At 35.4% G+C, this 27,927-nt stretch overlaps 1 protein-coding gene across 11 annotated transcripts in view; it reads right to left on the bottom strand.

Moving 5' to 3' along the window:
- Positions 1 to 27,927, bottom strand: part of CDC42BPA (CDC42 binding protein kinase alpha) — a 331,226-nt gene that overhangs the window by 122,393 nt on the left and 180,906 nt on the right. For 9 of the 11 annotated variants that reach the window (XM_054467753.2, XM_054467687.2, XM_054467761.2 and 6 more), the window contains 4 exons: positions 24,404 to 24,526; positions 15,024 to 15,157; positions 7,899 to 8,141; positions 7,541 to 7,651 (listed from right to left, as the gene is read on the bottom strand). In XM_054467753.2, the coding sequence (XP_054323728.1) occupies positions 7,541 to 7,651; positions 7,899 to 8,141; positions 15,024 to 15,157; positions 24,404 to 24,526 (611 nt within the window). The remainder of the gene's footprint in view (positions 1 to 7,540; positions 7,652 to 7,898; positions 8,142 to 15,023; positions 15,158 to 24,403; positions 24,527 to 27,927) is intronic. The other 2 variants (XM_063671657.1, XM_063671662.1) reach the window with 1 other exon arrangement.

The raw sequence follows: 27,927 nt of genomic DNA, 5'->3' as shown, positions 1-27,927 counted from the left end.
CCAAGCAATACCAAAGACTGTCAGCATGCCACCAGAAGCCAACCGTACCAGTATCATGATTTTGAACTTCTAGCCTCCAGAACTGAGACAGTTCTGTGTTTTAAGCCACCCAGTGTGTGGTACTTCGCAACAGCATCCCCAACAAACTAACATAATAGGGAAAAAAAATACCTCTAGTAACATCACAGCATCATATATAACAACTTAAAAGTTTTCTTTAAAAATTGTTTTTATTGAAATGTGATTCACATACCATACAAATTGCTCATTTAAAAGTGTAAATTTCAATTATCTTGTTATACTGCATTAATAGTTTTTAAGTGGTAAAACAACATACAATGAAATTTTCCATTTTAACCATTTTACATGCACAATTCAATGGCATTAATTACATTTGCAATGTTGTATAAATATCACCAGTATCTATTTCCAAAATTTTTTAATCATTCCAACAAAAAATTCTGTAACCATTAAGAATTAACTCCCTGTTCCCCATTCCACCGAAACCCTGGTAACCTCTATTCTACTTTGTATCTATGCATTTGCCTATTCTATTTTTTTTTTTTTTTTGAGACAGGGTCTCTCTCTGTTGTCCAGGCTGGCGTGCAGTGGCACAATCATGACTCACTGCCGCCTCGACCTCCTGGGCTCAAGCAAGCCTCCCACCTCAGTCTCCTGAGTAGCTGGGACTACAGGCATCTACCACCGTGCCCAGCTAATTTCTTAATTTTCTGTAGAGATGGGGTCTCACTCTGTTGCCCAGGCTGGTTTTGAACTCCTGGGCTCAAGTAATCCTCCTGCCTCGGCCTCCCAAAGTGCTGGGATTACAGTCATGAGCCACTGCATCGGGCCTGAATTTGCCTATTCTAAATATTTCATGTAAGTGGAATCATATAGTATTTGTCCTGTTGTGCCTGGCTTCTTTTACTTAGTACTTTTTCGAGATTCAGCCACGTTGTGGCATGTATCATGACTTCATTCCTTTTCACAGATAAATGATACTCCATTGTATTTATATACCACATTTTCTTTATCCATCTGTTGATCAACACTTGGATTGTTTCCACCTTTTGGCTACTGTAATAATACTTCAATAAACACTTGTGTAAAGCATCTATTAGAGTTCCTATGTTCAAATATTTTGGGTATATACCAAGGAGTGGAATGGCTGGATCACATGGTAGTTCTGTTTGACTTTTTGAGGAACCATCACATTGTTTTCAAAAGTGGCTACATTATTTTATACTTTCTTTTGCAACATATAAGGGTTCCAATTCTCTATCTTCTTGTTAAGACCTACTTTCTTTTTAATTTTAGCTCTCCCAGTACATATGAAGTGGTATCTCATTTTGGTTTTAATTTGCATTCCCCTAGTGATTAGTAACATTGAGCATTTTTTAATTTGCTTATTGGCCATTTATATATATCTTCTCTGGAGAAATGTCTATTCAAGTCTTTTGCCCATTTTTTAATTGAGTTGTCTTTCTGTTGTTGAGCTGTAGTTGTTTATATAATCTGGATATTAAATTGTTATCCCATACATGATTTGCAAGTATTTTCTTGCATTCCTTAAGCTGTCTTTTTTACTTTCTTAATAATGTCCTTTGATACCATGCACATTAAATTTTAATTTTGATGAAGCCCAATTTATACTTTTTTTGTTATTTATGCATCTATATTAATAAGAAATGTTGGTCTGTAATTTTGTGATTTTTTTTGTCTGGCTTTGGTATTCAGGGTAATGCCAGCTTCACAGAATGAGTTAGGAAGTGTTTCCTCCTCTTCTATTTTAAAAAGAGTTTGAGAAGGATTGGTGTTAATTCTTCTTTCAGTATTATTTCTAAGAGTCCATTATCAAATCCAAGGTCTTATGAAAGTTTTATAGTTGTAGCTGTAAGATTTCAGTTGCTCATCCAATTTGAGTTAATTTGTATAACTGGTATGATGCAGGTGAATGAAGAAGATTTCATTCTTTTGTAGGTTAATATTCAGTTGTCCCAAAACATCTGTAGAAACTATTCTTTCCCCATTGAATGGACTTAGTACATTTGTCAAAAATTAATTGGCCATAGATACATGCATTTATTTCTGTACTCTTTAATTATATTTTATTGGTCTGTATGTCTATCCTTATGACAGTACCACATTGTTTTGATTACTGTAACTTTGTAGTAAGTTCTGAAGTATGAGTCCTCCAACTTTGTCCTTTTTTTATGATTGTTTTGGCTGTCCAGGTCCTTTGCAATTCCATATGAATTTGAGGATCAGCTTTTTATTTCTGCAAAAAAGACTTTGAATTTTGATAGGGACTGAGTTGAAGCTGTACATAACTTTAGGTAGTAGTACTGCATCTTAACAATATTAAATCCCACTATTCATAAATATGAGATGTCTTTCCATTTATTTAGATCTTCTTTAATTCCTTTTGGCAATGTTTTGTCATTTTTAGTTGGTTAAATGTGTTCCAAGGGATTTTATTCTTTTAGATGCAATTGTTACGTGGAATTGCTTTCTTAACACTCTTTGCAGATTGTTTGTTGCTGGCTTATAGAAACACAACTGATTGCTGTGTGTTGATCTTGCAGCCTGGAACTTGGGTGAATTTATTTTAAGCTCAAGTCTCAAGTACTTTTCTTTTTGAGACAGGGTCTCACTCTGTCACCCAGGCGGGAGTACAGTGGTGGCCCAATCATGGCTCACTGAAGTCTCGACCTCTGAAGTCTCAGGTGATCCTCCTGTCTCAGCCCCCGGAGTAGCTGGGATGACAGATGCCTTCTCAAAAGAGTTTGGGAAGGATTGGTGTTAATTTTTCTTTAAGTGTTTGGTTCAGTTCCCCAGTGAAGTGGTGTGGTCTTGGACTTTTCTTTGTCAGAAGGTTGCCTGTCTTTTTTAACAAGCCGCTGGAGTGGGGTTGTGGAGTGCGGGAGGGTCCATCAGAAAGTTTTTGATTACCGATTCAATGTCTTTACTTGTTATAGGTCTGCAGAGATTTTCTATTTTGCCATGAGTCATACTGGGTTATTTGTATCCTTCTAAGAATTTGTCCATTTCATCTGGGTTATCTACTCTGTTGGCATACAGTTGTTCCTCTTATAATTCTTTTGTTTTCTGTTGGCCAGTAATAAAATTTTCCCTTATACTTCTGATTTTAGTTATCTGCAACGTCTCTCTCTTTAGCTCTTTTTATTGGGAAGGGGTCAGTCTAATTAAAGCTTTGTCAATTTTGTTGACTTCTACCCAACTAACTTTTTGTTTTATTGACTCTATTATTTTCTAGTCTTTATTTTATTTAGTTGTGCTCTAATCTTTATTATTTCATTCCTTCTGCTATCTTTGGATTCAGTTTGCTCTTCTTTTTCTAGTACCGTGAGGTGTAAAGTTAGGTTACGATTTTTACTTTCTTCCCTTTTAGTCCTTCCTTTTAATACAGGCATTTATAGCTATAAATTTCTCTCTTGAGCACTGCGTTTATGGCATCCTGTAAGTTCTGGTGTATTGTATTTTCATTTTCATTCATGTATTTTCTAATTTCCCTGGTGATTTATTCTTTGACCTATGGTTGCTTAAGAGTGTGTTCATTAATTTCCACATATTTTTGAACATTCCAGATTTTTTTTTTTCCTGTAATTGATTTCTAGCTCCATTCCATTGTGGTTGGAGATGGTACCTCATACGACTTCAATCTTCTTCCATTTACTAAAATGTTTTTTGGCCTAACATATGGTCTATCCTGGAGAATCTGCCACGTGTACTTTAAAAGAATGTATATTTTGCTGTTGTTGGGTGACAAGTTCTATACATGGTTGTCTCTCAGTATCCACAGGGCATTGGTTCCAGGACCCCACTTGAATACCTAAAATCCATGGATGCTCAAGTCTCATACATAAAATGGTACAGTGTTTGCATACAACCTACACACATCCTCCCATATACTTTAAATCACCTCTAGATTACAGTCACATATTGCTAAATGACAGGGATATATTCTGAGAAATGCATCTCATTAGGTGATTTTGTCCTTGTGTGAACATAAATTGTACTTCCACAAACCTAGATGGTACAGCCTACTACACACCTAGGCTATAGGGTATAGCCTATTAGTCCCAGGTTACAAACCTGTAGTATGGTACTGTCCTGAATACTGCAGGGAACTGTAACACAATAGTAAACACTTGTGTCTCTAAATACAGAAAAGATACAGTAAAAATATCATATAAAAGATAAAAAATGGTATGTTGCATATAAATATGGTATAAAAGTATGGTATAAAAAATAAAAATGGTATGTCATGTAGAGTATTAGGAATGGAACTTATAGGACTGGAAGTTGGCCTGGATGAGTTAGTGACTGGTGAGTGAACATGAAGGCCTAAGACATTACTGTACACTACTGGAGACCTGATAAACACTTTATACTTAGGCTACACTATTTTTAAAATTTTATTTATCCAATAATAAACTTGGCTTACTATACCTTTATAAGCTATTTACTATTTTAAAACTTTCTGAACTGTTTTGTAGTAACACTTAAAACACAAACACATTGTACAGATGTACAAAAATGTATCTTTTTTTTTGAGATAGAGTCTCACTCTGTCACCCAGGCTGGAGTGCAGTAGCTCAATCTCAGCTTACTGCAATCTCTGCCTCCCAGGTCCAGGCGATTCTCATGCCTCAGCCACCAGAGTAGCTGGGATTACAGGCATGCGCCACCACACTCAGCTAATTTTTGTATTTTTAGTAGAGACGGGGTTTCACCATGTTGGCCAGGCTGGTCTCAAACTCCTGGCCTCAAGTGATCCACCTACCTTGGCCTCCCAAAGTGCTGGGATTACAGGCGTGAGCCACCGCACCTGGCTATTTTTCTTTATATCCATTTTCTATAAGCTTTTTTCTATTTGTAAAATTTTTGTTTTACTTTTGAAATGTTTTTGTTAAAAATTAAGACACAAATACACACATTAATATAGGGTTTACACAGGGTCAAGATCATCAAGACATTACTAGATGATAGGAATTTTTCCAACTCCGTTATAATCTTAAGGGACCATTGTTGTATATGCAGTCTATGGATGATCAAAACGTCATGATCTGTACTTACAATACCTAATGTGATATAAATGCTATATAAGTAGGTTTTACATTTGGAATAATGACAAGAAAAATCATCTGTACATGTTCAGTACAAATGCACCCATCTAATTTTCTTCCTCCAAATATTTTTGATCCATGGTTGGTTGAATCCACGAATGCAGAACTAATGGATATGAAGGGCTGACTCTGTATCTGTTAGGTCTAGTTGGTTATAGTGGTGTTCACGACCTCAATATCCTTATTGATCTTGTGTATATATGTTCTATCCATTATTGGAAGTGAGATATTGAAGACTTTAACTCTTTTTGTAGGGCTATTTCTCTCTTTAAGTCTGTCAAAAGTATTCTCAATGAAGTGAAGATTCCTACAATCTTTAAAAGGGCCAAAATATGTTTTAACCCTTTACTATGTGCCAGGTTCTAGCCTATACATGTTAAATGCATTAACTTATTTACTAGGTAGGTGTTATATTATCTCATATTTCTAAATGACACGGAGATGTGTTTGGCAAGTAGGTAAACATGATACAGAGTTTCCAATGAAGTAATGTTTATTGTAGAAAAAAATAAAAAGCAAACTATTAGATAAAACACGTGAATGAAAGTTAGAAAACCTGGGTCTACATTGTACTCTATCACTTACGACTATAAAATATTTAACTCTTCTGAGCCTCAATTTTCTCAAATAAAAATAATGCCTAAGATTTCTTCCAGTTTGTACTTTATTATTCTTATCATCCAAAACACCTAGAATAGTGCTGCAAACAAAGCAGGCCCTGACTGAAAAGTATCTGGGATGATGATGTAATTATTTCTATATACTAATCCTGCTCTAGAGGTACAGGTGTATATGGAAGACACATCTCTACTTCGTAAAGCTAACCAGGACTATGAATTCATGATGAACTAAAACAAACTCCCAAAACAAAAACAAGAATAAAATCAAGAGTTTATATTTCTATTTACAGCAAAGGAATTTGACTTGCAACCACTAAAATTCAATTGTCAGAAAAAGTAAGTTCTGACCGATTCTACCACATGATTCATTCATTAACTTAACAGGTTTATTAAACAAGTATTAAATATCTGGTCCTTTGCCAGGGCCAAATTAACAATATACCTGTCTGTGTTTTCAATAAGCCAGGTCACAGTTTAGTTGGAAATATACAGATTTGCAAATAAATAATTACAATAAGAGCTAAGCTACAGGTATTAACAGAATTCCAAGAAGCAGTACAGGAGTATGTAGACTTTAAGGAGTATGATTCTTACATGTTATGGATAAAATTAGACACTAGACTAAGACTAAGCATGGTCCTAAAAGAAGTGGGTGAAATGGGGGCTGACAGATATAGCAGAGGAAACAGGATGGAAAAAGTTTCCAGTCAAAAAACATAAAAGGCAGATGCCACATTCAGACTATTACTTAGTATGGTAAAAATATCACGTCAATTTGATCTTAATTCACTCACTGTAATATACATAATACTATTATACTAACAGTTACTGAACACTTATAATGTGTCAGCTTACAAATGTATGTATGTACTCATGACATGAAATAGTTTTATAGGTGAGAAAATTAAAGTATAATGAGGTTAAATGTTGTTTTGTTTAAGATGGAGTTTCGCTCTTGCCCAGGCTGGAGTGCAATGGTGCAATCTAGGCTCACTGCAACCTCCACCTCCCGGGTTCAAGCAATTCTCTTGCCTCAGCCTCCTGAGTAGCTGGGATTACAGGTGTGCACACCACGTCTGGCTAATTTTGTATTTTTAGTAGAGATGGGGTTTTACCATGTTGGTCAGGCTGGTATCGAACTCCTGACCTCAGGTGATCTGCCTATCCCGGCCTCCCGAAGTGTTGGGATTACAGGCGTGAGCCACTGTGCCCGGCCCCATAACGTTCTGTCCAATGTTACATGTTACACAGCAAGTAACTGGTGAAAGCAAGAAGTTAAGACTAGGTAGTCTGACTCCAGAACGGCTCAAGGATTTCCCTTGCAAAGCACCTTCTGCTGAGATGTTTTAGACTATGCCCATTATCATCTTATCCTAACAAACACAAGTGTCTGCAAAGCTACCCCTGAGCTTCTCCTGAGTCGTTTATGAGATATATAGAGGGTCGGGATATCTAACCATGACTCCCATGCAGATTACCAGTACATCTTGTGTAGGTAGGCAGTCCTTCATAAACATTCTACCTTCATAAACATTCTAACTCCTTCCTGATAGATTCATATTTCCCACTAAACACAGTCCTCCATTTTCTTCAGCATAATTAAGAAATCTGTATTAGCTTCCTACTGGTAAGAACGAGAATTATGAATACAAGGTTTGAAGAATGGCTAGTTTTCACTGCACACTGAATACAGTATACAAGCTAGCACTCTTAACAAGTCTAAAGAGAAGAAAATTAATTAAGCTTCATAAATGTGAAGTCAAAAGATACCTTCAGTCCCTCCAATTCATTTTCCAGTTGCTTAGAATAGTGCTCACTCTGTTCACGTAGTTTCCTGTCTTTAGATGCTTCAGCAGCTAGAGCTTCTGTATGAACTTCCAGCTTTAAAACAGAATGAAAAAAGCAGATTTCATGGTTATAATTTTTTTCCAAACAAAACATTTATCCCAATGAGAATTTACCTTGTAAAAGATAATTCAAATGTTTAAATCCATATTAAATAACATTAACAAACTATAAAAATAACTTTAAAAATATTAAAGAAAAAATTATATATGATATTACTAGTCTCAAAAAGCAGCTTTAATCACTATCCCATGGGCACTACAAAATTTGCCTGACTACTAACCTCTTTTTTGGCTCTTTCTGTTCTGCGCAGTTCTTGCCTTAAGCTTTCAACTTTTTGCATCACTAGGTCCACCTCTTCTTCCTTATCTCGGACATGGCGAGCAAGTTTCTGTTTTTGGGTGTGCAATTCTGTTAGCCGCTCATTGATCTCCATGAATTCCTGCATGGCCAGTTTCCTCTGACAGTGTGCGTCTTTCAGCTCTTTGGATTGGTTTTTTAATCGCTCACTAGCCTGGACTAGTTCCTACAGTTTTGTAAAAAGAATATACGTTACCAATTCTGCAACCTAGAGACCAAATTTGGCCATCAGAATAGCTATTATTAAGTCAAGAAGAGCCAAAATTATTCACCTTAGGACAAATTAAAAGAAATAAACTACTTCTGAACAGATATTAACAGCATGGTGTCTTGATATAGTCTCAATTCCTTATGCTAATACAGTAAATGCACGGGAGCTGCTGATTTAATCTTATAGTACCTTAGTTTCCACAAATGACGAAAAAGTTTAGGAATAAATGATATGATGATCAAAATAAATATTTGTGAAATTTAATAAATATTTGTGAGGTTGTTTTCATAAAAAACAAGTGTTGCCGTTGACATGGAGGCTACGTCTCAAGCAAGAAGCAAGGAGATAGAAACTAAACTGGAGACTCCCTAATTAAAGTGAGAAACTTAGAGGAGAACTAAAGTGGATGCAGGGCAGTACCACTACCTGCCTCCCAGCAAAAGGAAATGCAAATTTTCTTTGGGGGAAAGAACTGCAATGAAATCTGAATTTTTCACATATTAAGAACAAACAAGAATGAGCTCACAACCACAGATTCCAAAATACTCAAAGAACAAAGCACCACAATCAAACAACAAGAACAATAAAAATAAACATCAAAGGTATCTTGGTATTAAAATCATTAGATATCAACACAAAATTGCTACATATGAAATGTTTAAAGGAATAAAAGATGAAATAATAAAAATGAAAAAATGACAAAAGGCCATTAAAAATGACCAAGCAGATTTATAGAAGAACTGTATGGAACATTTAGAAATAGAAAACATAAGGCCAGGCACAGTTGCTCTCATCTATAATCTCAGCACTTTGGGAGGCTGAGGCAGGAGGATTGATTGAGCCAAGGAGTTCAAGATCAGCCTAGGCGACATTGTGAGACCTTCTCTCTACAAAAAATAACAATGTAAAAAAAAAATGGCCAGGTATGGTGGTATGCGCCTATAGTCGTAGCTACTAAGGTGGGAAGATGACTTGAGCCTGGGAGGCTGAGGCTACAGGGAGCTGAGATCACTCCATTGCACTCTAGCTTGGGCAATACAGTGAGACTCCACCTCAAAAAAAAAAAAAAAAAAAGAAATGAAAAAACAGAAATGTTAAAATTAAAGACATGCATCCATAACCACAGGAAGCTCTACATTTATGAATCAAGAAAAAATTTTAAAAACCCAAACCAGAAGTGTTCAAAAAATGACGCTGGGTAATACCAAAGAGAAATAAAAGACCGTAAAGAAATCAGAGGGAAAGAAAGATAAATCACCTATTCCCCATCCTCAAATAAGGCGGGGAGGAGGAAAATTAGACTAAGAACAGACACTGAAGAAGTAACAACAGCAACAGAAACAGGGTAAAATATTTTCAAAGATATGAGAAGATAATTAAAATTATATACCCCAAAAATTACTTTTCAAGTCTGAGGCTTCATATAAACAAAACTGACAGAGCTTACCATAATCAGATCTGCACTAAAGGAACCAGTAAAGCTTTATTTCAGGAAAAAAAAAAAAAAAAGATTTTAGAAATCTAATGCAAGAGAAATGAAGAGCTAATAAAATGGTTAACATGAATGTGAATGTAAACAAATGTGTATATAAGATTATACTATAAAAATGTTAACTTTGTACAGTAAACAAAAGATACAGCTAAAATACTGGCCAATAACAACACATAAAGTTGTAAAGAGGTAATACAGCTTGAATATCCCTAATCCAAAAAATCTGAAATCTGAAATGTTTCAAAATCCAAAACATTTTGAGTGCCAACATGATGTTCAAAGGAAATGCTCACTGGAGCATTTCAGATTTTGGATTTTCAGGTTAGAAATACTCAATTGGTATAATGCAAATATTCCAAAATCCAAATGCTGGTCCCAAGCATTTCAGATAAGGGATACTCAATCTGTAAAATTAAACGTCTTTAAATTGTTTGTGGGAAATAGTTTTAGGATATTTAACTTAAACTTGGCTTATACACATGGTAGAAGCCAAGAGTAACCACCAAAAGACTAGAGAGTAAACTAAAATGTCAACAACAACAACAACAAATTTCAGTGAAGAAGAAATAAATGATTTTGCAAACAAAAAGAGTTCTGGAGACTGCTGCACAAGAATGTAAATATATTTAACATTACTTAACTGTGCACTTGAAAACTGTTTAGATGGTAATTTTATGTTATACGTATTTTACTACAGTTAAAAACTTTTGAGAAGGGAAGAAAGGAAATAAAAAGCAGCATGCAAAAATCATGACAAACAGAAAACAAAAAGATAGTAGAAACACATCCACATACATTAGTAACCAGTTAAAGGCCATCTATTATACTGGATTAAGAAACGAAATCTTGACTTCAGTAGAAAAAGTATGACTAAGGATAAGGAGTATCACTACATAATGATAAAATTCAATACACTAAGAAGAAATACTATCCTAAACTTTTGTGCCTTCTATAAGAGTCTCAAAATCATTAAAAAGAAACTGTTAGAACTTCAGAGAAAAATTGGGAAACATCACTATAATGAAAAATTTTAATTTCTTAGTCATTAATAGATAAACCAAGTAGGCAAAAAAAATAGTGAATATAAAGATGATCTGAAAAGCTTCATACACAGAAGCTTGCTCTCTAAATTGGAACACAAACTATTTTCAAGAACACATATTGAATGTTTTAAAAATGGAAGAGGCTACGCCATGAAGCAAGTCTCAGTAGATTTCAAAGAACAGATATCACGTAGAGCAAGTTCTGTAATGACACTGCAACTAAATTAGAAGTCAACAAAAAAAGATAAAACTCCACACATTGAAAATTTTAAAAGATACTTATAAATAACTCATTGGTCCGTGAGAAAAAGAAGCAATGCAATTCAACTCTTTCTATGAGACCAGTATAATCTGAATATCAAAAAAAAGAAAAGAAAGAGGAAAAAAAAAACCACGCCAATCTCACTTATAAAAACAAACGTGAAAATCCTTTTTAAAAATTAGTAAATCAGTTCCAGTGATATATAAAGTAGATATGCATGAAGTCTGGAGCTAAACTCCTTGTGCTGAAAATCCGGCTCCACCACTTTCTATTTCTATGACCTTGAGCAAGTGAACTAACTTCTCTGCTTGGTCTCACCATTCATAAAATGAGAATAACACCTAACTCACGGGGCTGTGATGAAGATTAAATAATTTAGTATATGTAAAGCATTCAGAACAGTGCTATTAGAACAGATATTTGCTACATAAATGTTATCTATACTATCTCAGTATTATAAGAAATTTGGGCTTAACCCAGAAATATAACAGTGGCTTAATATTAGAAAAAGTCTACAAATGTAGTTCACCACACCAACTTATTAAAGGACAAGAATCATATAATCATATCAATACAGCACAGAAGGTCACATTTAATAAAGTCAATACCCATTCTAAATAAAAAGCTATTAACAAAATAGGAATAGAAGATAACTTCTTTAACCTGATAAAAATTATTAAAAACTTACAGCAAACATTATTAGTGATGAAATATCAGAGGCAATTTCTTTAAAATCGGGGAACAAGATGGGGATGCCTGCTATTATCATTTCTAGTCAACATTGTACTGAGGTTCTAGCTAATACAGTAAAACAAGAAAAGAAATGAAAGTCTTTTCTGTATGAAATTTTATGGAAGAACATTTTAAAAGAACTTTAAATATATGGAGAGATATCATGTTTACAAATAAAAAGACTTTAGGAATGCAGAGAAACTTTTATGTTTTTGCAGCTGGTCCCTTCTGAACAAATTTTACCGAAACCTGGGTTAAATGAAAGTCTTAAAAAGTAACTTATAACTGATTTAGTGGTGAGAAAACTAAGAGATTTACCTTCTGGAGGTTATGTGTTTACATTTAAAGATGGGGTGGGAGAGAGCAGGAGCCTGGACCAAGGTGGCTTCCTTTGATGGAGCAGGAGACTCTGGGCTTATATTTCCAGAGGAAATATTTATCTATATTCCAAAGGGTTAGAGAAAGAACCCAAGATCCTTCTCTTTAGATTTCCAAGGAACTCTCTCAGAATAGGAGAAAGCAGGAAGCAGTTGCTTCTTTCCTCCACATAAACACCTGCATAAATGTTTTCAAGGCTCCTCACTTACAATATAGACTCCTTATGTGTAGGGTTTTATCCTGCCAGCTCTCAGGGTATTTCTCTTGGGGTAAGACTCGGCACAGAAGGGAGCCATGTAGTTATTCTTTGCTGTATGTAAGTAATAACAATCCGTTCTATTCTGGAAATCTGTGTGTATATTCAGAAAAATAGTAATAAATATAGATAGTAAGAACTTAAACACAATATTGTAATGATGTTAATTCTCCCTAAATTGACCTATAAATTCAGTGCATTTTTTCCCCCTGAGATAGGGTCTTGCTCTGTTGATCAGGCTGGATGGAGTGCAGTGACACGATCATGGCTCACTGCAGCCTCAATCTACCAGGCTCAAGTGAACCTCCTGCCTCAGCATCCTGAGCAGCTGGGATGACAGGTGTGCACCACCCAGCTAATTTTTTTATTTTTTTGTAGAGACTGGGTCTCATTCTGTTGTTGCCTAGGCTGGTCTCAAACTCCTGGACTCAAGTGATCCTCCTGCCTCAGCCTCTCAAAAGTGCCAGGATTACAAGCATAAGTCACCATGCCAGGCTGATTAAATGCAATTTTAATCAAAATTCCATCTTCACAGTTTTCAAAAAATAGTTGAGATACAGATCCTAAAATTTTAAAACTTTAAGATAAAAATTTAGGAGAATTTTTTTAAATCTCAGATTTTTTATACAAGACAGCAAATACACTAACCATAAAAATATTGATAAATCTGGCCACAACAAACGTAAGAACGTTTTTAATAAAAAGATTCCTAAAAGCATAGCCACTGAGAGATATTTGTAACACATATAACTCACAAAAGATTAGAATGTCCAAATATTTCCAAGAATTCTTATAACCAGTAAGAAAAAAACCCGACAGAAAAATATACGAAAGATATTAAGAAGCATTTCACAAACGAAATGTAAATGACAACAGACCCATGTGAAGATACTTGACCTCATTAGTAATTAGAGAAATGCAAATTAAGACCACAACCAAACATTTTCTAAAACCGAAAATCTCAATTTAGACTAGATTGGCCAAAAGTAATAAATCTGGAAATATGAACACAGAAACTCTACACTACTCGTGGAAATGGAAGTTGGTATACTAGAAAACAGTTTGGCATTATAAAAAATCAGAATATTTGCTAACCCAATCAAAAAATGGGCAAAGGACCTCAGTGGACATTTCTCTAAGACAACATACAAATGGCCAATAGGTATATGAAAAAGTATTCAACATCACTAGTCATAAGAGAAGTAAAAATCAAAACCATAACGAGCTGTCACTTCACATCTATTGGAATGGCTATTTTTTTTTAAAAGACAAAGGATAACAAGTGTTGGCAAGTAGAAAAATCATTTTCTACTGCCTATAGGATATTAAGCAAATCACTCAAAGTCCTTTATTGGTATAATCTGTTTCTTTTCATCAGCACTAGCGTCTTCTCAAAATATATAAAAAGGATTTTTAATACTAAAACATTAAAAATTGGTGACTACCTGTCACTATAAATCTAGCTATCTGATTTTCATCCTCTTTCCAAAGGGTTAGAGAAAGAATCCAAGACACTTCTCTTTAGATTTCCAAGGAAATCTCTCAGAAGAGGAGAAAGCAGGAAACATAACGTTGATTATGTTAACTAAATTTGGCTGAGTAATCCTACCAATAAAAATGGTAAACCATTAATATTACTATAATATTATTAAAGCGAATAGAACACTGTTTTAAATGACAAATATTATTAAATTGGCAATTAATTTAAATGGACCTATACAAAAAAATTGGTTGAAACCGCATTAAGCAGAAAGTAAAAATGTACTGGTCTATTTCAATCTATTCTTTAATAGAATTCTCTTTTAGTTCTTTTGATTAGTTTCATCAGCTAAAGGTTGTTTTATTTTTAATTCCCTCCATTTCTTTCCTGGCACCAAGACTTTCAAATCTTCCCCAGGAGGACTTCATTCATTCTATATTATCAGTGCATTATATTAATATATTACATCATTGAATACAACTTATGCTATGCCATAAACTACTGATTTCTTGTTTGCAATGGCTAGTATTAGTCCCAACATTTTTCTATTTGTTAATGAAAGTCACAGTGCTTAGCAGCATGTGGTTCAAGAAAAGTGTTTTCTCTAGTGCTTGAATATTATTTACCCTATTGGGCTGTGTTACAGAGTCTTAGCTATCAATAAATTTTCTTGATGTTTAAAATAAATGTTTAAATGTTTCACAAAGTTCTTATAAAAATAACTTTAGCTTATTTACCCCTGCTGCTTTGAAAGATAAAAACTGACATTTAAAACAATTAAATCACCAAATAAATTTTAAATTATATTTTAAGAATGTTCATATCAGCAAGTTATAATGAAAATATGCCTGTATTTTAAATTTTTTCTATAGATGCTAAACAGTTTCTACTATTTTCTTATTTCTTCATGTTTCTTTTTCAATAACATTCACTTTTAATCTAGTCCTTTGACTATTAACTTTCTAAAAGAACAAAAGATTCTGTACTTTCAAGCTTCAACAATTTAAAGTTTCTTAATTACTAGCTACTAACCAAATAACATACACCAAAATAATCCTTAAATTTTTAGACCAACTTTAAAAAAGATAAAATATACTATGTATTATTGTAATTCATTATGAATGCTTTCAGTATTCTTATTATACAAGATTCAAAATAGAGAAAAAGCTTTAATGATCTAGTCACATATTTTACCTTATTTAGATCTTCTCTTTCTTGTTGTAACGTTTTGATTTGTTTTTCATAAGCCTTGATTTGTCTAAAAGCATCATCTAGTTCTTGCCTCACAGCATTAGCTTCTTCAAGTTGCTGTTCCAAATGACTTGATTCTAAAAACAAAAGACAATGTTTCTTTTACTATTTGTATAAAAGCAAATGATTGAACCTAAGGTAAAACAACTAAAATCTTTTTTAAAATCGGTATTTTGAATTTAGTGTTAGATCTACTGACAGTGTATACCAGTATGACTCTTGACAAATTAAATGCATTATCAGTTCACTGTAAAGATGGTGAATGGCGTATGCCAGTGTGAAGATGTGCAAAAATGCCTTACATATTCATTAGGAAAAAAAAAAAAATGCTTCCAAAAACAGCACCTTTGGACAAATTAAAAATTTAAAACTAACAAGCAACCACAAAACCAATCAACCAAAAAAAAAAAAAAAAGGCAAGTTTTACCGCAGTGTTGGTAAGCATCCTAGTGCTGATGTTAGTCAAATTACTGTGTAAGACGGTTTTGATTCTAACAGGGTGGTTCCAAATCACCCAGTCTAGTTTCACCACTGTTTATCTGAAGAATAAACTGATTTCTAAAGAGCAAATATCTGAAAAACTCCTGATCTAAATCAATTCTTCTATTTTTCAGATGAAGAAACTCAGGGAGTTGAATAATTTGCCTACAGTCACATTGCAAAATGTGTATCAGAGCTAAGACTAGAGCCCAGGAAATCCTGCACTGACTTCTCCACCTTGCAAGGTAATGTTATTAAATAATGTTTAACATTCTCAGATAAGAGGGGCTTTTAAGAAACAACATTATTGATTTTAACCTATGCCTCAAAATGTAATAAACTGATAGGAAATGTTCCTGGTATCAAAAGTAAACTAGTAAAGAACTGAAGTCAGTGATACAGAGAAATGTAAACAACATTCATTATCAGTTCTGCTCTGGATATTTTCTGTTCTTTACACATTATTACTCTAAGTCAGCAATACCCAACCTGTTTGGCACCAGGGACCAGTTTTGTGGAAGACAATTTTTCCACAGCCCAGGAGTCCGGGAGATGGTTTCAGGATGAAACTGTTCTACCTCAGATCATCAGGCATTAGTTAGATTCTCATAAGAGGTGTACAACCTAGATCCCTCGCATGAGCAGTTCACAATAGGGTTCACGGTCCCATGAGAATCTAATGCCACCGCTGATCTGACAGGAGGTGGAGCTCAGGCGCTAATGCTCACTCACCTGCCATTCACCTCCTGTTGTGCGGCCCAGTCTGCTGGTACCAGTCTGTGGCCAGAGAATTGGGGATCCCTTCTCTAAGTAACATCCCCAGACAAGTAACACAAGCATCCCCTAGGAACTTAGATATGAAGAATCTCAAGCCCCAATCAAGACCTAATGAAGCAGAATCTATACAGTATTCTCAAGTCATTCATTTGTACATTAATGTGTGGGAACCAGTGCACAAAGTGTTGTATATTGTTGAGATTGATGCTTTCAATAAATGAAGCAGTGTTAATACGTTAGTCCTATTGGGAAGAGCAATTCACTTGTGTAGATGAATCCTGCAGTCTAAAAATTACTTAAATGTATTAGTGTATCATGCATTGTATAGTTCTACATTCCATAAATAACTGAGACCAGTGCAATAAATTGATAGATTTAAAACCTACTTTGAAAGTATAGTTATTAATAGCATAGTTAACTTTTGAAGATGTAAAGTTGTATTAACTGGTTTTCATAGTATCTGAACAGTATCAATTAATGAATGCTTATGTGAAGAAAACTAAAAATCATAGGGTGTTTAATCTTAATCATGGTGTTTAGTCTTATATTCAGAAAACTGTATTTTATAACTTTATCAAATTTTGGCATTTCATATGGGAATATTTCTATTTAAATTAATTTTTTTCAAACACATTTAAATATTTTCTAGTTTAAGTTTTTAACATTTTTAGGATATCAACAATTTCTTTTTTTTCTTTTTTTTTTTGAGACGGAGTCTTGCTCTGTCACCCAGGCTGGAGTGCTATGGTGTGATATCGGCTCACTGCAACCTCCGCCTTCCAGGTTCAAGCAATTCTCCTGCCTCAGCCTCCCGAGCAGCTAGGATTACAGACACTCGCCACCACGCCCGGCTAATTCTTGTATTTTTAGTAGACATGGGGTTTCACCATGTTTACCAGGCTGGTCTCAAACTCCTGACCTCAGGTGATCCGCCCGCCTCAGCCTCCCAAAGTGCTGGGATTACGGGAGTGAGCCACTGCCCCCGGCCCGGATTTCAACAATTTCTAAAGTAAATATCAATTTACTTTTGTTATTTCTCATAATTAAGAGTAAAAATGTAGCCTGTGAGGCAGCTGACTTCTGTCACTTCCTGGTTCATTTTAATCAAATTTTATGGTTAAGGAAAATCAATTTAGAGTAGCAATATGGTACATTTAGTAATCCAGTCTGAGCACACTTTCTTTCCTCTACTTTTGAAGTGTTCTTCTCTAACATGTTCAGTTTTTTCAGAAATTATTGTTACTGACTTATTTCCACAGCTCTGAGAAACAAAAAATTCAGTATTTCATAAAATTTCTCTATCATATAAAGTTTGTAACAGATGATATCACAGGGGATAGCTTCTAAAAGCTTTAAGGATATTTTTACTGATTTATTTCAATATAGTGTTAATTTTAGTTTTCACCACAGCCATTTCATTTTGGCTGCTTTGCAATGGAGTTGTTAGAGAAATATATGTCAAATTTCCCTGTTTTAAATTTCATACACTTTTCAAAAGTGAAAAAAGTTCAAAACATTCATTTAAACAACTGTATGTGAATTATGAGAAGTACAAAGTAATGTACTAGATTAAGAAGTATTGGAAAAGATAACCCCTCCCCTAATATTTAATAAAATCCTCTATTATGGAGAGAAACACAGCACTTGTAATTTGGAAAACACAGAATGTTACATTCCCAAAAGATGAAAACCCCATATCACGAAAAATCCAGAATGCTTTGAACTTTGGTCAAATACTATAAAATGGGTAAGGCAGCAGAGCCTTTACCTTCACTACAACAAATAGCAAATATGGCTAAAATTCTGAAAGAAATCCAGAGACTATTAAAAATATCCAACACAATTAGCCACGACATTTAGATAAAAGTTGTTAAAAACTAATTATAGTGAACAAATAGAAAAAGCTGTAGTAGGCCGGGCACCATGGCTCATGCCTGTAATCCTAGCACTTTGGGAGGCCGAGGCTGGCAGATCACCTTAGGTCAGGGGTTCAAGACCAGCTGGGCTAACATGGTGAAACCCCATCTCTACTAAAAATACAAAAATTAGCCAGGTGTGGCACACACCTATAAACTCAGCTACTCGAGAAGGGCTGAGGCAAGAGAATCATTTGAACCTAGGAGGCAGGGGCTGCAGTGAGCCAAGATCGTATCGCTGCACTCCAGCCTGGGTGACAGAATGAGACTCTGTCTCAAAAGAAAAAGCTGTACTACGAAACTGGGTTAGCTGATACCAACTAAATGGTTCTTAGCTCATGGGTGCTATTTAGGACTATAAAATTCAACTTGTTAGTAATGAGGACTTAATGAAGGCATCATACATATGGGGTTATTTTCTTGGCACTGCATGGCATCGAAGAGAAATATAAAATATGGTCTCTGTCTTGAAGGAGGTAAGTTAGACAACAGCAACACTCTTTTAAAAAATAATAAAGTAGAAAATCAAATGCAAATTGTGTGGCAGGCTATATGTGCTATAGGAATTGAGGTCAAAAAATGGGCATGATTAAAGCAGTATTCAAAGTGGAACACTATAAACTGTAAAGGGGTTAAGACTAGAGCCAGTGGGAGGTTGGCAGAATAACCAAAACATCTCCCTGATCCACAAGATGGATAGTTTCATTTTTCCCATTATGTAACTCTTCTGAGATGCGAAGAAACTTTATTTCTAATTATAATCAGTAAAAAATAGGCTCCTTTATTATCAATACCCCTATTCACAGGAGAGAGGGAGGGGGGAGAGAGAGAGAGTGTGTGTGTGTTAATCTGGGGTTGGAGAAACAGAAACAGTACACAGAAGCACATATCCCCAACCTCAAGGCAACATAAGAACGAGAGTCTCAAAAGTACATTACAGATTATAATAAATTTTTCATTTAGGAAACAAAAAAATCCTATTTTCTCATACAAAAATATTAAATGATGTATGAATTTTTTATTAAAAAAATTTTATTTTTGTCTGCAGATACTCAACAAATATATATTTAGTGTCTGTTATACAATACTGGCAATAAGCTTGGCACTAGGAATATAGTAGGAAAACCTACTATAACCTACCCCTAACCTTTAGAAGCTCAGAGTATGGTAAAGAAGCAAATATTAAAAAGAAGTTGTCAATAATTATAAAATTGTCACTTTTTTTCCAGAAACTTAAAAATATTGGAGAACACTGCTGTTGGGAAACACAAGATAAACAGTCATTAATGGTGGGTATTTGTATACACAAAGACTTTGCTCAAGAAGTATCTGGAGGAATGACAGATTGAAGGTATTTTTCCTTTGGAGGTATATATTTTTTTCTTCAGAGGTATATATTATTCAGAGGTATATATTTTTCTTTGGAGGCATATATTTTTTCTTTGAAGGTATATATATATTTTTCTTCAGAGCCAAATTAAAGTTGTGGCTACTCATCAGGCAGGTCCTAAGGGGAGCCTTCAATTTGTATTTTTTTTTAAAAAGGGAAGGAAAGAAAGAAAGGGTAGGAAAAAAACAGTATGTGAAAGAAGTAGAGCATCACTGGGTAATTCAGCATGGCTGGAATCACTGGGCAAGGGAGTAGTAACAAGAGACAAAGCTCGAGAGGCAAATACATGCATAATAATGAAGGGTCTTGTATTAGAATTGAGAAATTTCTACTTTATCCTGGAGGCAATGAGGATCCACTGAAGATAGGTATGTTGAAGCTGTGACCTCAACAGACTTATACGTTAAAAGCTTACTCTGGAGACTTCAAGTTCTGGGAAGAAGGAATAGATACATTTCCCATTCTTCCCATTAAGTATAACTTAAAACCCTAGACATTATACATAAAACAAACATAAGACGACTCCGAAATGTGAAGAAAAAAACTTCCTCAGGACACTGGGACCCGATAAACAACACAATGGTGAGTTTCCTGGGGTTTCTTCTTGGTTCATATATCCCAGAATTAGAGCTAAAGAAGATGGTAACCCATAAATGACAACAGCTGTAAAGAGAAAAAGCCCCAACAAAAGCCTGTTCTTTCTAGCCAAAGGATTAGGAAAGGGGTAGACCAGAAAGACAGACAACTCATAGAAAATAACAATTCTACCTGAGATAAACATCACAAAAAAAAACCAACAAACCGGCCCCATGTCACCAATGTTAACAATAGATAAGTGCAGGGGGGCTAGATTTCCAACCTCATGAGGCTATAATGAGATGCTCAAACACATCTGCAAGAGTGGTGTCAGAAAAACGCTGAGTGTGGTTACTCACGCCTATAATCCCAGCACTTTGGAAAGCTGAGGAGGGCGAATCACTTGAGGACAGGAGTTCGAGACCAGCCCAGGCAACACAGCGAGACCCCATCTCTACTAAAAATACAAAAAATTAGCCGGGTGTGGTCCCAGCTACTCAGGAGGATGAGGCACAAGAATTGCTTGAACCTGGGAGATGGTGGTTGCAGTGAGCTGAGATCGCGTCACTGCACTCCAGCCTGGGGAACAGAGTGAGACTCTGTCTCCCAAAAAAAAAAGAGTGATGTCAGAAAAAGACAGGACATTAACCCTCACTGGCTGACAACAAGCCTCCCCTCACACATTGTCAGTAGAAACCACATGGGGAACCTGGACTTCTACCTCCAACTTGGGTTGGGTTTCGGATCCCAAGCATACTGTATTTTCAATCTCTATTTGGTTGGGAAAAAAATCTGCATATAAGTGGATCCACACAGTTCAAATCCATGTTGCTCAAGGATCAACTGTATTTACAAATTTACAGCATATTTAATTTTACTTTAAAATAAATCATAAATTTATAATAAATGTATAATTTTATAATAATTTTATGTTGCCTCAGCATCCACTTCGAATGCAGGTTTAGCTTTCTTGTTTCAGAGGCAGGGTTTAGTCACTCTTGATGCAGTTTCCAGTTCTACACCACACCCAAGGGGCTCAAGCAGGAGACATCTCTCCCACCTAGCAGACTGGGATCCTGCCTTCCAGCTGCCTCCTCTAAGGGACCATTCAAGCACTGGCTTCCAAACTCAAAGTGACCTACACCCTATTCCGTAATATATACTGCTAGTTGCCATGCTCTCTTGCTCAAGGCTCTCTGTCTCCCTGCACTCCCTGACCTCCAGGTGTGTGGCCTCCAGGCGTGCCGAGTGCCACAAGGTCTGTAAGTACTAAAAACTCTTAAATGTTCACATCGAGGTTGTCATTGACGCTGTACCAGCAATCTGACTCCTGACTGCAAGGTTGCTTCAGAAAGGATGCATGCAGGTGGATCCCCTGCTGGTACTCTTTTGTTCAGGCCTCTGGTGGCTGCTGGTGACAGGAGCCACCAGCTATGTTGACAGAGAAAACAGGCAGAGAAAGAAAGAAAGAAAGAAAGAAAAAGAAAGAAAGAAAGAAAGAAAGAAAGAAAGAAAGAAAGAAAGAAAGAAAGAAAGAAAGAAAGAAAGAAAGAAAGAAAGAAAAGAAAGAAAGAAAGAAAGGAAGGAAGGAAGGAGGGAAGGAAAGGAAAAAGAAGGAAAAAAAAGGAAAACTAAAGATTAATATCCTTCATGTATATAGATGCAAAAATCCTTAAAAATATATTAGGAATGGAATTCAGCAATGTATAAAAATAATTATACCCCATGACCACGGTTTACAACAGGGATGTATGGCTGGTTCAATACTTTAAAATCAATCAATGTAATTCATCATATTAACAGGTTATTTTTTGAAAATCGTATGTTCATATCAATTGACACAGAAAAAGAATCTGACAAAATTCAGCACCCATTAATGATTTTAAAAACCCTTAGAAATACAGAAACAGAGGGAAATGAATGCTTTTCCCCAAGATTAAGAAGCTAGAATGTTCTTCTCATCATTCTTCTTTTAACATAGTGCTGCAAGTTCTTGCAATAAGGCAAGAAAAGGAAACAAAAAGCATATAGATCAGAGAGGGAGAAATAAAACTGTTCCCACCTGCAAATGACATGATTGTCAGAATTAAAAATCCCAAAGAATCTATTTTTTAAAAACCCTCCTAGAACTAATAAGTGAGTTCAGCAACACTATAGAATATAAAATAAACATATAAAAATCAACTATATTTCTATATATTACAATAAACACATGAACAATAAAATTAAAAATACAATACCATTTCGAATTGCTCAGAAAATGAAATTACTTATCATTATTCTATATATACTGGGTTAGACAACAACAAAGGTTTCCTTCGGATAGTGCCAGAACATTATTGTGAATGACAGCAGAACGTTTTAAGATTTAAAAATTCAGCTCTTACATAGAGCTAACAAAGAAGCTCACAACTATTTTAGTGAATGACATAACAACTAGATTGTTGATTTGAATATTTTACATCAATATCATCTATTTCAAGGCAGTTTTAAAATTAATTAGCAAGCTTTCAAAAGCTACTGCCATTCAAAGCCACATTCTACTATTAAAAAGAGAAGAGATAGGCTTATGAATAAGTTTTCCAAATCGCTATCGCTTCTCTGAAGACAAATCACTGACCATTCTAGCTGGTCTTCTGTTTTACTGCTTTTTTAGTGTCATACAACTCTAACATAGACATTCAATGGCACTCTTAATGTTATTGTTGGTACCAAAGCAAACTCCGTGATTCACTTATCATGTTCCCAATCTATAATAACTTACTTTTGGAAAGATAAAGTAACAGAGATTAGATATATAGATATTTCTTAGGAGGAGAGCCTCTTAAAAACACAAAATAGCATTCATAAATTATGCTCAAAATTAAGATCTCCATATATTTAATATAAACAAAGTATTAATATGGCACTTTAAATAGTCATTTTTATAAAAGATGCTACATTCGATTATTTCTTCTCTTTCACTTATTTTTGCTTAAAACTGCCTTTCTGGAGAGGCCTCACCATTCTCGTTAAAATAGTACCTTCTGCTCTCTCTTCCTATCCCTCTGCTTATTCAGATCATGTAATGCCTCTAAACCCTGCAAAAAACTGCCATTTCATTCTGAGTAAAAACCAAAGACCTTACAACAATCAGTAAGGCTCTACTGATCAGGCAACAAGCCCATTTCACCCCTTTAGTTCTCATTTCCTTCCATTCTCCCTGCCTGCTCATTCTGCTCTAGCCATCCAGTACTCTCTGTTTTACTTGAACACCTGGGGCACATTTGATTTTAGAGTCTTTGCACCGGCTAGTCCTTCTGCCTGGAATACATATTTTGCAGATAACTGTATGGCTAACCCCCTTGCCTTCTTTAAATTTTTGCTAACATGTCACCTTCTCAGTCAGGCCTAGCCCTGGAGCACTATACTTAAAATGATAAAACTCCTTATTCTGCACATCTGACTAATTCTCCTTATTCTATTCTTATTTTTAAAGCACTTATTACCTTCCAACATATTGTATCATTTACAAAGTTATATATTTACTGGTTTCTGTTTTCTGTCCTTTACCCAGGCCGAAGCAAAGATTTTTTGTTTAGTCTGTTTTGCTTAATGTTGAATCCCAAGAGCCTAAAACAACACCTGCTACATAGTAGGTGCTCAATATATTTACTGAAAAAATGCAATAAATGAATAATAGGTATACGAACACTTGTCAAATTTAGTTTTAATCTCAGTAATACACTGAAAAAATAATTGCATTAACAAAGAAAATACATTTTCTTGATGCCTGTATACATGCACTCTGCTTGTCTCTAGTGTCCTTCCTCACTCCTAACTCACCTTTTCCTCTCCTCACAAATATGCTTTGCCAGACAAATTCCAAAATGAATAGGCCTTCCAAAAAAGCCATCCTTGTTCACGTAAGTCTGTGTTAGGTGATCCTCCTATGCACTCTCCACGTACCTCCATTTATTTTTCCTGATAGCCTTTTCATATGTATTGCAATAACTGTTTATCTGTTTCCCAGACCAAAATGTGAACTCCTTGAGAGCAGAACCCATTCTTATTTGCCCTTCCCTGACTAGCATGCAACTCACATCACATAACACAGACAGGTTCTCAATAGATGTTTTTTGTGTGAATAAACCATTTTTTAAACATTTCCTAAATTGAATTAACAGTGAATCACAGATATTTACCTGTTACTTGTTTCCTTAGTTTTTCAATTTCTTCTTTTAAGTTTTTTATTTCTAAATCTTTGCTTGCTGTTAGTGGACCATCAGCAGTTGAATACTGCAGAGCTTGGACAGTCTGTGTTGACTCTTTAAAAAAAAAGAATAAAAGAAATAAAAATATCACCATACTCTAAATTCTTAAAACTAATACATTATTTTTTTTGGAGAGAAATTCTTATACAATTTTATAGAACAAAACATCTACTCACTGACAAAAAGCATGTGAATACTCAAAAATTAAGTCATAAAAAATCAGGCCGGGCATGGTAGTTCATGCCTGTAATCCCAGCACTTTGGGAGGCCAAAGTGGGAGGATCACTTGAGTCCAGGAGTATGAGACCAGCCTGGGCAACAGAATGACACCTTTTCTCTACAAAAGATATAAAAATTGGCAGAGCATGGTGGCACATGCCTGAAGTCCCGCTACTCAGGAGGCTCAGATGGGAGAACTGCTTGAGCCCGGGAGGCTGAGGTGGTAGTGAGCCGTGATCACGGCACTGTACTCCAGCCTGGGAGACAAAGTGAGACTCCATCTCAAAAAAAAAAAAAAAAAAAAAAAAAAAAAAAAAAAAATCCGCTGCATATATATATATATATATACATGAAAGAATCCACCTTTTAATAATTTTTGGTTTTAAATACTGTTGGTGTACTCTGCCAATGAATCAACTACATAGCTCCCTTTTTCTCCTAGTAGGAACATCGCCATGTGATAACTCAAAAGCCTGGTATGTCAGTCAGATGCTATACGAAGAACTGAATCTGGTTTACAAACGGAGGGTTAGGCATGTTAATATACATATGCAGAAGTGCCGGCCTTCCAAATTTTATGTCTGAAAGTTGAAGCCCAGCTACAGGTAACTATGGCTCAACAATTTAGCTAAAATATTTAGTTAAAATAGAAAATATTAATTTATCTTGCAGTCCTAATTAGAAAATACAAGGTTTTAAAAAAAACAGTAACTCTATTGAGGCTTATTGCCAGATATCATCAAAAGACATGGAACAAAGAAAACATTTTTTACCATTTTACATCAGAAATGAAATTGCCCTTTGTTCTAAAATAGGTATTCTGCTATTTATGGAGGGATTCTTACATAATAAGTCTGTCCCTTACCATAATTCTTTATGAGTTAGTGCAAATCATTAATGATTACTTTGTGTGTGCATATGTACGTGTGTGTGTGTAAACCATAATCCCTATATGTTTGGCAGTCAATAAATATGTTAATTTGAATTAAAGGTATAAGATATACTAGATTGTGCATCTGATCTTGATTTTCTGCATCCTATAAGTATTTCTTATACATTTCTTTCTCTTTGGGTTCAAAACATGCTAAAAACTGGTCCTTTCTGTATTTATTATTTTGAAAAGAACGTCCATTGTTTTTATTTTTTTAAGACATCTAAATTGGGGGTAGAAAATAGGGAGACATAAAAATACCCAATGCAGGGGAGGTGTAGGTGCGGTGGCTCATGCCTGTAATCCCAGCGCTTTGGGAGGCCAAGGCAGGTGAATCACCTGAGGTCAGGAGTTTGAGATCAGCCTGGCCAACATGGTGAACCCTGTCTCTACTAAAAATACAAAAATTAGCCAGGCATGGTGGTGCATGCCTGTAATACCAGCTACTTGGGAGGCTGAGGCAGGAGAAACACTTGAACCTGGGAGGCAGAGGTTGCAGTGAGCTGAGATCATGCCACTACACCCAGCCTGGGTAATAGATCGAGACTCTGTCTCAAAAAAACAAACAAACAAAAGACCAAAGAATACCGAATGGACATTAACAGGAGCTACTTTTCCTCCTGTACCCCACCTACCACAGGTATGAAGGTGGGGCAGGCATCCTTGCTCATTACTGCCACCTCTCTCCTCAAAATTCCTAGGTCTACTGAAATGACCATTTCCTGCTTATGTGGTTATCCACTTGTCTTCCCTATCTTACTCTTTTTTAAATAAGGATTTTACATGTTGTTCTCTGCTGTTCTTTCCATTACTACTCTTCTTACCATTCTTAGTAACTTTAACATCAAAATAGATAATCCATCTAACACTGACTTCTGAGGCACATAAATCCCCTATGGCAGATACTGCTGGTTTTTACCCGACATCTATTCATCTCTTCTTCCTTGTGAACCAAATTCAATTATCAGGCTACAGTGTGCATAGGTAAGGTGGGCCCAGTCAAAACTGGCTGGTTTAAATTAATCATAATAATTCCATTCTATATTGCAAGTGTTGGTCAAGAATTAGGCATGTGACCTAGTTAGAACTTAAATGGTACCTTGAGAAGTCCACTAGGGGGCTTCAGGGAGAGGTTTTAATCTCCCATTAAATGAAAGATGTATGAAACTAAATGAATCTTTCCACTTTCTGGGTCTCTGGATATGTGCAGATATGAAGATGGAATTCTTGGTGTACTCTGCCAATGAATCTACTTAGCTCCTTTTTGTCCTAGCAGGGAACATCGCCATGTGATAAATGAAATGCCTGGTATGTCTGTCAGATGATATATGAAGAACTGAATCTGGTGTATGAAGTGAGGTCTTACCTTCCAAAGTTTACATCTGAAAGTTGAGACTTACAATATTGTGGAATCATGTAAGGAAAGCCAAGAAATTAACAGAGAAGCTACCCTAAAATTGGCACTGAAACCATTTACTTCTGACTTCTTAAGTGAGAAAATAAATCCATATTATTTAAGAATTCTCACATCTGCAGCCCAAAACAATCTAGCTGATAGACTTCTCTCCAGCATAACCATCAGATTAACTGGCCACATCCTAAACTAGTGGTTCTCTACTGCGGGTGGTACCATCACTTTATGTGAAGAGGACAGGAGAAGGGGAGTCAGTTGCTGACACAGCACATGAGGAGACTGCTACAAGCATTTAACATCTGGAAACTCAGAATGTTCAGTATCTCAGAGTGTGAAACTCTCTCTCATGTGAAAAAATTACCTCACCCCAAATGCTTGTGGTTCACCAATTAAGAAATTCTACTACACACTTTGTCATTATCAATAACTGCATGGCCTCCAAAATCATCTCTCTTATCTGTACAGCTTACTACTCTAGGGACCACTTCAACAATTCTTCATTCCAACCAGAAATGCCAATCAATGTGTTCCTAACATTTTCCATTTTTTTCCTCTTTACTTCCTTACTTACCCTGGTTAGATTCTTTGGTCCATCACTGTTTTGCAAATACCTTCAATTTCTTTACCCTTCTCTCCTCCATTGTATTTATTCTAGAAGGCCCTCTATCTTGGCTAATTTCTACTCTCCTCCTACTGTATGATTTTACACTAGTAGCTGAAAATGGCTGAAAAAAATACACAGTCATTTAAAACTCATGATTACTAAACTTAAATAACTTGGAAATATCTGGCGATCCTAAACTATTTTCCTAGCTCATTTACTCTTTTCGTCTCCATACTGACCATTTCACATTTTCTCTTTTTCTTGTCAAATGTCTAATATCTCCTCTA

The sequence above is a fragment of the Pongo pygmaeus genome, chromosome 1 (genome assembly GCF_028885625.2).
Source record: "Pongo pygmaeus isolate AG05252 chromosome 1, NHGRI_mPonPyg2-v2.0_pri, whole genome shotgun sequence".
In the NCBI taxonomy this organism is placed as follows: Eukaryota; Metazoa; Chordata; class Mammalia; order Primates; family Hominidae; genus Pongo; species Pongo pygmaeus.
Note: the sequence above shows the minus strand (reverse complement) of the source record. Positions and strands in the feature narration are given on the sequence as shown.